The 15,965-nt window shown below is 40.7% G+C and overlaps 1 protein-coding gene across 1 annotated transcript; it reads right to left on the bottom strand.

Moving 5' to 3' along the window:
• Positions 1-625: 625 nt before the first annotated feature.
• Positions 626-10,024, bottom strand: LOC112575816 (dipeptidyl peptidase 2-like). The gene is made up of 12 exons (XM_025257850.1): positions 9,817-10,024; positions 9,437-9,576; positions 8,416-8,579; positions 7,552-7,687; positions 7,022-7,109; positions 6,162-6,334; positions 4,635-4,695; positions 2,837-2,958; positions 2,469-2,625; positions 1,475-1,539; positions 1,078-1,148; positions 626-863 (listed from the first exon to the last, which is right to left on the bottom strand). Exons 1-12 carry the CDS (start codon positions 9,989-9,991, stop codon positions 767-769), a joined length of 1,449 nt encoding a protein of 482 aa, XP_025113635.1. The 5' UTR covers positions 9,992-10,024; the 3' UTR covers positions 626-766.
• Between the last annotated feature and the right edge of the window lie 5,941 nt (positions 10,025-15,965).

Genomic DNA, 15,965 nt, shown 5'->3' with positions numbered 1-15,965 from the left:
AACTGCTCCATGACTTGATGCCCATTCGTACATGATGACAGTGATCAACTTTATTTGTCCCAGTGGACAATTTGAAAAGGGGAAAAAGAAATAAAAGTAAGAATAAAGTTCATTGCAAGGTGGAGCTTTAAAAGATATTAGCAATGAAAAAGAAGGTAAGTGACAATTATATACTTAATAAAAAACAAGCAACAAACTTACATCAAGAATAATCATCACATCACACACACCACTGACACATCATCTGAGGTTGAGCAGATGGCACAAACGATTTCAGGTGTTTGTTACTTTTACATGTGGGCATGGAATAACGTTTACCTGAGCTTAGTAATACAAATCCTCTCATTAGTACCTGTTCAGGCATTGACAAAATGCGTGAAGTTTCCTTACTATTTGTTGATTACAAAAAGAAGGTAAATCCTTCTGTTTGATACCAATTATGCTAGAATAGATGTGGACAATACTGTTCAGACAATTCCTGTCATGGACAGAGAGAATTGCAAAATCAGCAATGAGTTCATGTGTACAAACAGGTGTGCAAGCATATGTATGTGCATATGTGGGAGTGTTTGTGTGTGTGGGTGTTGAAGAGTTTAATATGCTAAATGTAAAACACTCAGCCATATTATAAACATAGAAGTTTAATCAAACACTCATGTGGTAGCTATTTAACCATAAGACATACAAAGTGCAATGTGACATCAGATGCTGTTTGAAATACCAGTCTCAGACTTTGGAATGACAGATGTGTGATGATGCAAGCCTGTCAGAGGTTCATAGCACCATTTATCCACAGGTAGATATACTCCCTCTCCAGCTCTCTAGCTGCAATTACTCCTGCAGGGTCTAGTGGATTATTTCCCCTGAAAACCACCCCAGAAAACAAAGTGGATCAACAACTTGAAACTTTTCATCCATGCCTTTACACCATTCCTTCACATCTTTATTTTTGACATGAGGATATAGTGTCAAACTTGTTTTGCTGACAAAATAATCCAACACCAAAACACTGAATTGTTTAGAAACAAATATGAAATACTGCAGCTGTTTGTAGGTAGAAATTATCTGTAAGATTACCTCAGATCCAAGTGATGTGCTCCTCCTTTGACTAGTACAGCAATAAGAGAATCTGACAGACTGCGTGGCACCTGACATGTAAATAAGAATAATATGTAAATATAGATATAAGCTCATAACTTCCTTTTAGGTAGGTGAATAACAGAGACATTGCATATAGTTGCTTGTAAAAAAAAGTGTTTTTATGTAAGTAGTTTTACTGTTTTACATGACAACTGTTGTAAATAAACTTAAAAGTAAGCCTTTACACCCACATGCATGCACACACTGGCACACACGGTGATATGTAGAGCATAATTACACCCATGGGCACTCAGTAATGTGTTGAACACAATCACACACATGCCCACACTGGCACATATAATGATGTGTGGAGCATAGTCACAAGTGCACTCACCCCACCACCGTACCATGGATCTAGATCTCCATTAGAAAATACAATGTTTGAGCTTGCATTTATCTCTGTAGACAAACAAAATATAACAATAGCAAACAAGCATTTGGAACATTTCAGACAAACATGATGTCTGCATTTTGTAGTAGATATTATCATTAGACATATTATTGCATACTTTCTTTACACACACAAATATGCACATACATGGTGTACACTGAGTGTATCAAGGTGTTCCAAGACAGGGGTGAATGTTGAACTGCATGCTTTATGTATTTATATGAATGTGTGTGTATGCATAAACTTACAGGTACACCTTATGTACATGTGCACACACCTGTGTATTTTCTATGTGCATGTGGCTGTAAATATGACAATGCATCCAAGAACTTTATCTTTTTATTCATGTCTTTTGCTGATATCTAGGTACATGAAAGCAAACATTTTTTTAGAAAATGAGTGGCTGCAATTTTCCATGTATTATTGCAATGTATCATCATGTTGATAACGATATAAAGCACATTTTCCCACTGTGGATGCAAGTTTAGTCACAGGACTACAAACGAACTTGAAGATCAGCAAGTGACAAAAAAATACAGTTAAAACAAGACAACAGTTCATCGCACAGTGGCAAAAATAAGAGAGCAAGAATAAAAGTCTGGAAGAGGGAAGTGAGCAAATGGTGCCTAGACTCTGAATGTTGCTTTATCCTCAGGAATGTAGCAGAGAAAGAATAGCAAATATGTGCTGTGGTAAATTAACACAAAATACTATCCATGGGGTCTGAACACCATTCCTAATTATAAAGAAGATTTTTGCCCTTGAAGTTGCCATGATGCTCTTGGGCAAATTACTCTTGCCTCATAATTATGGTTCCAGGTGTTGTGCTTGTCACACTGTAACTTGGTAATAATCTCATTGTATGTGGTGTCCTTTGCTACTGACTGAAACTACCAAGTGATGCTAAGAATCACTGCAGTCCTATCACTGTACCCACTGGTTCCCCAGAAGCTAACAGCTGCCCACTGGTCCCTTGGCACCACTCCCCAGCGCTGCCTGCAATAGTCTGCTCGCATCTCTGGTGTGAAAGGTAATGGTGGAAACATGTCGGTCTGTCCATTGCTGCCATCAGGTAGCCTGACTTCTGTGCACGCCTAGTCAGACAAACACCATGTTTCTTCAACTCAAGCTGTACTTTATTGTCGCAATATCTTCTGGACAGGTAGAAAGTGAGAGACAAAAAAAAGATGAATGAACAAAAGGTAGCAATGATGAGAAAATGCCTCCACACACATATGGACACTGCCACATGCAGATGCTCACAACTGCACCAGTTTTCTATTGCTAGAACATGGAATCCCTTACCTGATAATCCCAGGCCAAGGCATTAGGGCCTGTACCACAGCCGGTGGGATCAGCACACTCCACAAAGTCTGCTGTGATGTTAAAGCATGGAGGTGTATGGGCGTGCACATCATAAAAAATACCTGCATCACAAGATGACAGGACCTGACTTATTACACTGTCTACAACAAGTATTTAGCACATAGCATCTGATGGCATATTGTATGATGAAGCATTAGCACAGGGGTGGGCAACTTCTCCGGTCGGCGGGCCGGATATGGGGAAATGAACTTAATCGCGTATTTATCTACCTATGCAGGAATAAATCGTGTTTAATGTAAACTCGTAAACTTTAATTTTAAAGCATATGAAAACAGTATTATGTTAACGTAATGTATCTTCATAGCTGCTGAAGTCAATGTCGATCACAGTTGTCAGCAAGTTGCTTGAACTGGCTGCATCGACGTAGAAACCCTCAGTACGACTGCAGTGAACATCAGTTATACTGAACGCAGATTTGTCTTGGTAATGTTCATGGTCGAAATGTCTGCTCACAAATGTATGTACAGAACAAGTAGTTTCATGTCATCTTTCTCAGGTTGGGGACTCATTCACTGACGCATACATTTGTCAATGCTTTCAGACTGGAATTTCTCTTTCAGGGTAGAGTCACACTGCAGGTCAGTCAATTTCAGCTGTAGAGCATCCGGCACCTTCTCAAAGTCAGTTGTAAACGGGATGACAAGATATTCAGCAGAAGTTTCTGGAAATCCGCAAAACGACGAGCAAATTCATTGTCTAGTGTAGATATCATATTGGTGTAGTTCTCAGTTGACATCATCTGGGTGCCATAGTCTCCAGGTTGGAAAGTGTGTTGTGATATTCTGACAAATTCACATCACCGAACGATTTGCTGTGCTTGGCAGTGTTGTATGCGACACAAAGCTGGCATGAGTAGCAGCCTTCTGCTTACTTTGGTTTTGACGAATACATTCTGGTGTTTACAAGTTTTCTGTCCAGTTCTGTTGCTCTTGTTTGCCGTTCCGCTGCTGATAAAGTCCTGCCATGCCTTAGCCTGCGTGTCGTCGCATCATGGCGGTAACGTTGTACTGCAATACGGCAACACTTTCACTGCACAACAAACATACTGCTTTCTTGCCGACTTCTAAATCTAATTCTAACTGAAACAAAGAACCCAACAATAACTAACAGTCACTATTATCGCCGCAGTAAGCAAGTAATTAGTACATGTAGTGGGAGATTGCCACATTATCATGTACGACCAGAACCAGTCTGGGCAGTCAAAATCCCGTCGCGGCCGGATCCGGCCTGCGGGCCGTATGTTGCCCACCCCTGCATTAGCACAATGTACAATAATGTTAACTAAATCAGCAAACAACAAACTAAATTTACACAAAACATGAAGGTCCCTTGTGCCTGTTTAAAAAGTGGATTACATTTTAGATAATACTGAATTACAACCAAAATGAATTCCTGTGGTAAGCCAGCTCTTCTCTTGTTTTTGGCTGAGTGTGAGAAGAAAGTTCGCTTACACCATGTGTCCTGCCTTTCAGTTACAAGCACATACCTTCTGAAATGTACCTTTATGGCAAATTCAGCTTAAAATTGGTTTTTACATATACGCCAAATGCTTTTAAGATTTTAAACTGGATCTCGAAAACCAGGCTCACTTTATTATCAACATTAAACATTAATTCTAACATTAAACCATCATAACATTAAGAAAAAACATTGGATTTCCTTAACCATCATTAGTTGAAGATGATAAGATGAAGAAGATATCTTAAGAAATTTGTACCTGCGGCTGCAGCAAGGCCTTTGACTGGGTCTGATGAATTGAAAATTGCATCACAGGCTGCCTGCAAAACAAAATCTTATTTGGGGCCTTTTTACTTGCATGGGTCAGTGGGGGGGGGGAATTGGTGTTTTACGCGTGTCAGCAGCTAAGGCTATATTACGGCAAGCAGCCAGCCCTGTAAACAGATGCCACGTGCAGAGAAAGAACAGCGTGCCCGAGACGAGAAATGAACTCTGGGCAGCCAACCTTCACTGTATTGGTGACAGGCACTAACCGTTGTGCCACCGGACCGCTGCTGCATGGGTCAGGAGGAACAGGGATAATTGAAACAGTAATCTTTAGCAGTATCATCAGCACTCCTAATTAATACTACACTCATGAATATAAACAACTAAATACTACACTCATTAACAATGCAGTCATTAATAGCAATAGTAAACAATGAAAACACGAGTTGATAATAGTAATAATAATAATTGCAATCAGTAATAATAATCATTACCAGAGTAATCATTAAGTCACAATAAATCAAAACACGTATACACTTGTGTTTGCCTTAGTTATGAGTAAAATTTAGTATATCAGGTGTCATGGGTTTGGAATAATGCTAAGAAATTAGAAGTTCTCTCTTTTCACCTCTGGCAAGCAATCTTTTGTAGGAATCAGAGAGAGAGAATGAGTGACAGTTTGGATTATTCAGAATGAAAGTCAGCATTTCTCATAGTTCTGAAAAACTGCTACTTTAGCATGAGAAATGCAGACTTTCAACGTCTGAATAAGCTGAACTGTCGCTCATTCTCTCTCTCTGACTCATATTGACTGCTGGCAACCTTGAGAATAGTGCACCAGCATGACGTTGTACACTGATAGCAGTGATCATTGATTGCAGGTGCAAATCGTGTACTTGCTAGTGGATAATTCATTAACGGATGGGTTTTGGAAGCTGACATTTACAGGTTAGGTTTACATCGCCTATATCTACTGATATCTGCAAAAATGTAAACCATTCAGGTTAGTCTTTAACATGTGCAGTGTTTGTGTGTGATTGAAAGGTCATTTGATGTCTATGTAACCTGTGTAGTCTGTGCAAGTGAGTGATTAAAGGTACGTTTGATATCTACTTAACACGTGTAGTGTGTGATTGAAGGGGCAACTGATGTCTGCTTAACATGTAGTGAGTGTGTGTGTGTAATTAAAGGGACATTTGATATCTAACATGTGCAGTGTGTATGTGTAAGATTCAAGGTGCATGATACCTACTTAACATATGCAGTGTGAGTGTGTGTGTGACTGAAGGGGCATTTGATGTCTACTTAACAGGTGTTTTGTGAGTGTGCTGGTGCACTGTCGTGGGTATAGGGTGTTAATATGCTCAGGGTCTGCCTTTAGTGATGGGTAAGGGCACTATATGAATTAGCAGATAAATAAACAGACAAATAAAAAAAAGTCTCGTTATATCCTCTAACAAAATCTCTACATGTACGTTCTATAATACTGCAACATTCATCTCAACTTTCCTCTGGTTACCTTCACTGGGAATGCAGGGACTTTGAAGCCAAGGAAGTCTACAGGGTAGGGATAGTCAAACATAGCCAAGTTAGTGAAAGCATTGCGCAGCCATAAGAGCAGATGCCTGTATGATGGTCCTGAATCAGCAAGGGGAGAACACAACTGAAAGTCTGAAGTGAGTGTTGCAAGCCCTGTATAGATAAATAAATGTGAATTGATGGTGAGTGAAGTGTACTTGACGCATACACACATGGTACTTTAGGGTAATACCTTAAAGTTTTCTCTAGTTATAATTTGAGTACAAGAGGGCATGGCTTCAGACATGCAAATAAATTCAGGCTTTGTGTTTCAGAGGAATGAGAAAAATTCTGTCATTACTTTGTGTTCCAAAGACATCTCATTATCAAAAACAAAGGCAAGAAACTGTTCTTGAATGTCCTTATTTTTATGGCTCCACCTATATCTCTAGCTGAAATTCGTAGCATTGGATTTCAAATGATACTACAGGTTACTGATGATCACAGTTATGTTTTTGTAATGCTAAGAAAATTTTATCCACTCAAACTAAAGTGGTTCTGAACCAATCCACTCATAAAGACAGATTTCTTGATGCACACAGTGACAACTATACAAGAATGACAGTGTCTACTATAAAAGAATGTCAGTATCTAATTAGACATACACTGCCTGCTTTGTTAATTAAAACATTTTAAGAAGTATTCTGATACAATTCTAGTTTTCTTAGATAAATTTACCCAGTGACTATCATGCATCTCATATATCCATGCTGCAAATTTACTATGTAAATAACAAAGATGCTTTGAATAATGCCATTTCCAGTCAGGGTATGGGTGGAACATTCTTTATAGAAAAAATACCTTGTGGCCCTGCTTGTGCCAATTTATCCATGGCCTCAAAACCTGCTTTAATTGATGCCACACAGTTATCACTCACTTCTAAAAAGTCCTGAAACAAAGTTAAATAAATAAAAATTATGAGATATCATCTCAGAGCATAAGGACCATGAGGACAGTTAAGTGGTTCACTGTATTAAAGGAATGACATGTGGTAGCTAGATCCCGCCTTTCTTCTAATGTCTTGATAAATCAGGGCCTCATTTCAGCTCACATAGCTGCTGTTGGGGGAGTCTTCCTAATTAAAAGCCTAGAGAGGCCTAATCTTCAGGCCTAATGTAAACCTAATCTTCACTAGACTTGCACAAAGTTTCTGGGGAAGAAAAGTGGGAGAAAACTTTATTTTGTGGTGATAAGTTGGATAACCATGGCAATGATGGTAGATATGCACATCATGACATGCACACAAATGCTAATAATCACAGACAGAAATGTGCTCATATTCAAATGAACAACAAGCCTTCTGCAACACCACTCAAAAATCTGTGACTTACGTAGGTGACATGGTTGAAGAAAAATGACTTGTCGGTGGATGGGTCCAACATGTAGATGGGTGCACTGGCTGCTATGCTGCCCGTCACAATGTTGGGATATTTGAACCTCATGTATGCACTCAGCATGCCACCATAACTGGCAAGGAGTCAAGGAAAAAAAATTATTCAGAAATCAGAAAAGGATCCCAGTTTGTTGTGATAACAAATATAGTGAAGGATATGGTAGATATCAATCTCAAAAGCACACAATGAATACAGGTAAAAGAATGCTTAAAATTTAAAACAGACTGAAGACAGGATCAGCCAATCAAATGGATTGTATTCTTTTTGCTAATCAAATGATCTCTGTAAAGAATGTAAATGTGTGCTGCACATGCTCGCACAGGCCTGAGGGTACATGTTAGTGTTAGTGTTAAGAAAGCAGTATAAAGTGAGAACAACTTAGAAGTAGAACCAAACTGTAGGCATGGCTTCATGCTTATCAAAGAAACAAAAAAAAAACAATACAATTTATTCCAAGTTTGGACAAGGCTTTTGCGTTAGTGTGACAGACATGTATACATCTTATACACATGCACCGACATATAAAGGGTCGGTCATTGCAGTTGCATCCCTCAAACAAAGAAAAGCATACACAAGCAAGGAAACAACAATTTGAAAAACACTGATTAGAAGTATAGATAAATGGCCTAAACTTAGGGCCTCCAGAGCAACATGTAACACAGCTAAACATACACATTAATAACAACCTGTGTCCTACCTAAGTTATTGCAGTTAAAGTGAAATGAAATAGGAACATTATACAACCTGACTTACCTACAACTCCCCCCCCACCCCAGCAACAACAACACCACAATGCTTTACCTGCCACCAAAACAAATGACAGGAACACTGGAAGCGTTCAAAGACGATTTTAAAGATGTAATGAGTACAGCATAGTCAGCCAGTGCTTGCTCCACAGTAAGAAGCCCAATGAATGGGTCTGTGAAACTCTTGTCTCCAAATGGCAAAGACTTTCCATAATACCTCTGTATTAACACACAACAGAGACAATGCTTTGCAAATTCACAGTCTTATTGCACTTGATTCTGTACCATTATAAAACATGCAGGGAGATGTATATTGTGTATCATTTTATGTACATCATTTAAGTGTATAATTACAGTTCACTTTCTTAAACATACGTCAAGAGATGAATGTGCACATCATTGCTGACAATATACGAATACAACACAGTTTCATTTAAATATTTCTCTGTAGCCTAAAAATAAAATCCTTTGAAAAAGAAACTTTGAAAGCATTTATAAATAAATCAGCTTTACTTAGGTTACATTAATCAATGACACTTTTGTCTGTAATAGTAGGAAGAGTTTACACATCAAACTTTGATAGGCTTGATCTATGCTGCTTATAAAGATGAATATTCATTAATGAGAGAAAATATTTCTGAATATAATAAATAAATATTGTGGCCCTATGCTCCTTGAGCAGTAAAAAGGAATATAGTCTGTGTAATGTATATGATGGCAAGTGTGAGATCAGGATAACAGTTACTTTTCTATAAATAATTAAGCTTGCTATAGGGGTTCATTTGGCCTCAACTGTAAAAAGACACATGGCAACTGCTCTGAGAAAACAATGTGCAACCTCATATTAAGTGACTGTCCACAGCGCTGAAAATCTGTAGAATGTGCTGTAAAATCTTTATTTATTTTCGTGAAGTGCCTTAATCGAGCTTGCCCTTAGGGTAGGGATAAGGTGCTATACAAGAAACCTTTATTATTATTATTATAATTATTTTATTCATATATTTTAAATATTTCCTTTTGCAAACAATGCAAATAGTGTTAGAAAGATGTTACATGACTAATTAATTCTTGCTCACATGTTCTGCAAATACTACAAGAGCTCCTGCCACTGGTGCAAACTCGTGCACAAATCCAGTTGCTGACCAGAAGTCTGTGATGTCCCCTTCATTGCCCGTGTAAAAAAATATTGGACCAACACCTTTCTTCCACCATTTATCTAAAACATGGGAACGACTTTTTTTTACTTTAAGAAGATATATTCATTATATATAGATTATCATTAATTTTTTCCATGCAAATATATGACAAAATTGGCAATAAGAATTGATATTGCTTCACAGGATACACGTGTGATACAGTATTATAACTGAAATATTTGCATGAAATGATTTTCAAAGAAATTGAAGAAAAATGAATCTCAAACGTCTTTCTCTGATTTAGCAAATTCTGTTCTCACCTTGCGTCAGATACCTCTGGCGATAAGTTGATTCTCCATTCGACTTAAAATTAAAGTGATCGATTGTTTGGTCAAAATAGCTTTCAACGTAGGGCGGTACGGGATCAGTCGCTGAAAATGCTACAATCCAATGTGTGCATATGATCAGCAGCAGAAGACATCTCGCTTCCACCATTTTGTTTCCAGGTACGTCATATGACTTGCTCACGTGACACAAAGGTCACATGACGAGGGGCAGGGGTCGACTCGACAAAGTCGTCCTCATCTTTGCGATAACTCGACCACACAATGACAAGAAGTGAATTTCTTGCGTACACAGAGCAAGACGCATGTGTGTGTGGTGAGACAGGATCTAAGGCGACCGGACGTTTCTGGAGCGTGCCGATGATCAAGAGACAGTTAGTAGACAGAGAATGGAGATCAAGAGGCATATACGTACTATATAGATATATAATACTATATAGATACATATTTATACATACTATATAGATACATAAATAGATACATATATAGACATATAGAATGGAGATCAAGAGGCATATACGTACTATATAGATACATATATATACACATAGAATGGAGATCAAGAGGCATATACGTACTATATAGATATATAATACTATATAGATAGATATTTATACATACTATATAGATACATATTTATACATACTATATAGATACATATATAGATACATATATAGACATATAGAATGGAGATCAGGTCTGACAAAAGCCATCTTCTCCAGAGACGTAAGCCGACGACAAACCTCCGCAACAGCATCGCGACTGCAGCAGCAGCGGCAATGGCCAGGGTAGACAGGATAGACAGGATAGACAGGATCTGACAAAGCAACACCATCGTTTGCTGCCTGCAGCAGACTGTACTTTGTACAAGTCCTGAACAACAACTTGTTGACAAACATAACGGAATAAAGTGGTCATTCCATGCAGCACTCTCTCACCGCCGCTCAAGATGGACCCAAGGGGAGAGACTTGACAGCCGTTACATTTACAGTTCTTCTCTCCCTTGAGCAGAGCTGTTGGCCAGCAGAACCTCCGAGAACTACTACCAGACAAGGGATTAATGAATGAATGATCATTTAGGTTTGTCAATTCCCTTTTTGACTAACGTGCTTATGCGGAACTGTTCTTGCTGCCTACCGACTCATCTTTCTAGAACTTTCTTCTTCCCTTTCCCGTCTTTTTTCCACATCAGCTCTTGTATCACAATGCAAGGGTGGCCCAAACCTACGGCCCGCGGGCCACATCCGGCCCGCTCATTATACACAGACACAACATAATTTCTTGCTTAATGTCGCGATTTTGGCAAAGCCGCCATCTTCTGGCCCGCGAGGGTTTCTATCTTTGTCATCACTCCAGTCTCGATGTGTTCACTTGCTGGTTGTACGATGTTACTTGCTTCTCGTCAAACCCCAAACATTGTCACCCAGTGCTGTCCGTCTTGTCCGCGCTTTCCGTGGGACACAGCTGTGAACACATCACACTGTTCACTCTGCCAAACACACTCACAGCAACATGTTACCTGCCAGTGGTTTGCAAGTTCTTCCTTTTATTACTTTTTTTTTTTTGCCCGACTGTCGCCAGCCCGTTGTTGCTTTTTAAGCTGTTGTTGTTATTTGACTCGTGTCTGTCCTGCTTTGCGATGTCCACACCCCACCCACCCCATCCCCACCCATCCCCACCCCACTCCACCGAAAGTGATGGCGCTGCGCTCAGCAGAAGTGTGCGCTACTTACAGTAGTTCTGAAAGCACGTGTGAAATGTAATGTTAAACTAGTTTCAATAATTACAGTTAGAAGAAATGAACTGTTGTGACATCTAGGAAGTTTTGGTGTTTATTGTGCTAGACAATTCACAGACATCCTCTGACCGGCGTATTGCGAGGGTGTAGTAGGGTCACCTGCTACCTGCCTGACTGATTAACTGTTCACGAAAGGAAGAACAAATAAAAGCTCTTTATGCAGGTGTTCAGTGACTTATAAACAAGGCCAGGTACTGACAAGGCGTGAGAGTGTGATTACACGCTGTGAGAGTGTGATTGTGTGTAGACCTGTATGTTTGTGGTGTGAGAGTGTGATTACATGCTGTGAGAGTGTGATTACATGCTGTGATAGTGTGATTGTGTTTGAGAGTGTGATTGTGTAGACCTGTGTGTTTGTGGCGATGGTTTTGGAGGACAACCTGTGACGACACCAGTGGTTGCACCAACACACACCTGACTACTGCAGACCACAGCGATTCCTCCTTCATTCTTACATTCATTCTGCTCATACACTCAGCCCTCGTGTCACGGACTCACGAGCTGCTCCACACATAGTGGGGTGGCACCTGAAGGCTGTCTGCACCCTGACACCCGGACTCTGGCGTCCTCAAGACAGACTGAAGGGCAGTTTCTGTGACGAATGGGTTGAGCCCAGTGCAGTCACCACTTCCCACAACTGAAGACTACCATGGCTTCCACACTGTGATACATATATACACACACATACATACATATATACAGCTTACACACAGCAACATGGCAAGCGGCAACAACCTCGACACCACAGATCTCATTACACGTCACTTGGTGTCAATATGACGAGGGTTATACACTTGGTGGTGTATTGTGTTTATCGTGTATCGTGTTTGACCCCCGATATCCTGTTATCACACAGTCTGTTGAGTTATATTGTGTTGTTATTGTATCGTGTTTGACCCCCTATCATACAGTCATACTGTCTGTTGAGTTATATTGTGTTGTTATTGTATCGTGTTTGACCCCCTGTATCCTATATCCATACAGTCTGTTGAGTTATATTGTGCTGTTGTGCCCTGTATCGTATTGTATCGTGTTTGACCCCCTATCATACAGTCATACAGTCTGTTGAGTTATATTGTGTTGTTATTGTATCGTATTTGACCCCCTATCATACAGTCATACTGTCTGTTGAGTTATATTGTGTTGTTATTGTATCGTATTGTATCGTGTTTGACCCCCTATCATACAGTCATACAGTCTGTTGTTATATTGTGTTGTTGTGCCCTATATCCTATTGTATCGTGCGCTAGTGCACTGAGTGCTATGGTGGACCCCATCTGTATCGTACCCCTGTTGTCGCACGGACTAGTCTCCCCTGTAAACACCTCACGTGCTTCAACGTGCATCATCTGACCAGCACAGGTCATGACGTCACGGTCAGGGTTATCTCGCTCTGAGCCTGACAGAGGGCGCTGCCTGTCGACCTTGGTGACCCAGTGGTGATGTTGCTGTAAGCTGAACCCACTGTGTAGGCAGGAGGCCTCCAGGAAGTGGAGGGTGACCATCTCCGTGTCTTGGGGCGGATGGGCGAGGAGGCGGTTATGTGCTGGAAGCAAGATTTATTGTCTATTTATTGTCTATTTATTGTCAAGATTTATTGTCTATTTATTGTCTACATGATAAGTCTATGTAGATGTTTGCCTTTCTAAGCTAACAGCCATTGTGCTGTTCATACTTCACATCTGTCGATGTTCAAAGAGATTTGTTTCTTTAGTCTGTGCAAAGCTCCGAATACTTAGTCAAAGCAGCCTCTCGTCTGTGAAACTATTTAGTGAGATGAACTTTATTCACACCTGTACTGACAGGACACAGACAGGAAGCCCTGACATTGTCACAAGCTGTTGAGTGTCAGTGCAGACTGTAACAAAGTCCACATCACTAGTTCTGACAGTGCAAGTAGACAGTCAGCATGAAGGTACTGACAGCCATAGACTAACAGCTTTTATATATTCTCTCTAGCAGTGCTAACATAGCCATAGACTTGTATATTCTAGCAGTGCTAACATAGACTAACAGTCTGTACATATTCTCTCTAGCAGTGCTAACATAGACTAACAGCTTTTATATATTCTCTCTAGCAGTGCTAACATAGACTAACAGTCTGTACATATTCTCTCTAGCAGTGCTAACATTCCCCTGAGTCAGTGGTTCTTAACCGGGGTTCTATCGAACCCTAGGGGTTGGGTGAGTCGGTCTCAGGGGTTCGGCGGAGCCTCCGCCACGGAGGTCAAGACACACCCGCAATTCGTGATGACACTAAAGAAGGGTTCGGTAAATGTGCATATGAAACTTGTGGGTTCGCTACCTTAAACAGGGTAAGAACCACTGGTCTGAGTGAACAGCTGTGTTCGCCTCATCTGCGGCGACAAGACATCGACTGGAGGTGGATGCTGAGGACAGCAGCGAGAGTAAAAGACAAATACACAAACACAGAACCCGAGAGACAGACAGCAATGCACGGTTATGACAGAAAAAAAACTATTTTTGCCATCATGTCAAACTCGAGCTTCAGATGTTACCAGAGGGATTTGTTTATGTGTTTCAAATGCACTTCAGAAAAAATCATTTGAAAAGGAAGATAAGACTTCCCGGTTCTATACTCTTTCTGAGGAGGCTCATGGAGGTTAGCGGATAACCTCTGACCTGTGTGACGCAGCTAACTGTATAATACGGGTATATCGTCTTTGCTGTGGCTTTCCTCACAAACCCGGACATGGACCCGGGGTGCACTGTAAGGTCTTGTCAACAATGCCACAGACAGGTCACAGGATCCGGATGGAGGAGCAGGGCAGAGACTTTTACGCAACCCTTGAAATTATGGAGGGCAGGAGCATGCAGGTCACGTGACTTTGCATGAGCTCTCTGTGTGTGAAAGTCACGTGGTTGTCGGCGACATTATGTAGTTGGTTTCTTCAAGGAGCAATCCCTCGTCTAGTCGTCTTGTAAACACAGAGTATCAACTTTCATGTTTACCGCTGTGACTGCAGGCAGGTAAACACGTTGGTTGTTTTCCTTCGTCAATGAAACAGGTAAAAATGAGTTCATGCTCCTCAGACTCAAATCACACGAAAACTAAGAAAATATGTCAGTTAGTTCAAAGAGAGAGTAATATTAATAAAAAATTTTCAACGAACGATATATTATATTTTGTGATCATGCGATATGATTTTGAGCTTACTTTACAATAACAATAAAAAGGATTGTTTACAGGACAAGTAGAGTTTGTTGAGGTACAACTGTGACACCGAGCCTTGCACTAGACTAGCCTTGACCCCCAGTACAAACCTTGACCCCCAGTACAACCAGTTTGACATCATTGTTTGTGTTGTTGTATTGTCTAAGTCTCTAAGACAACACGTGTCCAGTCGCCACCCCAGGAACCACAAGCGAGTTGCCAAACTGTGGAAGTGCGGTTTGCCCGCTGGCCGTTTCCCAAAGCAGGTGTGTGTGTGTGGGGGACTGTCGGTCACACGGCAACACGTTCACATCCGTTGTTTCTAAAACTTTGTGGAGGACAGTAGCTGCTGACAGCGGATGTGATCTGCTCATGCTAGCTTATTTATACATGTGTGTGTCTGTGTGTCACAGCCAACATCTGGTCCATGTTTGTTTTCAGCACCTAAACTTCACAGAGCTCGGTTCCTGTTCTGCAAGTGTTGTGTTTGCTGAGCTAAGGAGTGATGACTTATAGCATGATTGTAATTATGTCCTATTGTACTGCACTATTGCAGCGATAAAGCTATTAAACAAACAAGTAGTACCCCTCAGCTGTCACATTACACCATTAGACTGTTGGCTGCAAAAAAAAACAAACAAAAAAACCCAACTATTTCTCAAATTTACAGTGGAATATCGGCGAACAAAGTGCTATTGGCTGAGTTAAGTTACTGTTATTAGAAAAAAAAATACCAGCTGGGAATTGGAACCGCCTGATTAGGGTTCTAGTCCACGCACTTGGCACTTTGACCCCACAGGCCTCCACCGTGTGTCCAGTTGGTGTCGACACCTGGCTCTAACGGTCTGCTGACCACTGTCTCAGTTTTCTCTCAATTTTGTGTTTGTTTTACAACTTTGTGATGGCAGGACAGCCGATATTGCCTCGGACAGGCGAAATGTAACAACAAACATGCCGCAAACACAACTTGGGGGAAGTTTGCTGGTGACACGGGGAACACGAGAACTGGCTGTTTCGGAGAAACACTTTGGTGCTTTCGGTTTCTCGTGTCCCGCACCTTTGTGTTACAGGGGAAGTGAGAGACAAAGACAGTCGGACCTTCACCTAGCACTGCCTCTCTCCCTCCCTCACTCCCTCCCCCCGTAATACTCC

This window comes from Pomacea canaliculata, linkage group LG11 (genome assembly GCF_003073045.1).
Source record: "Pomacea canaliculata isolate SZHN2017 linkage group LG11, ASM307304v1, whole genome shotgun sequence".
Lineage (NCBI taxonomy): Eukaryota > Metazoa > Mollusca > Gastropoda > Architaenioglossa > Ampullariidae > Pomacea > Pomacea canaliculata.
This window is presented reverse-complemented; position numbering and strand designations above follow the sequence as displayed.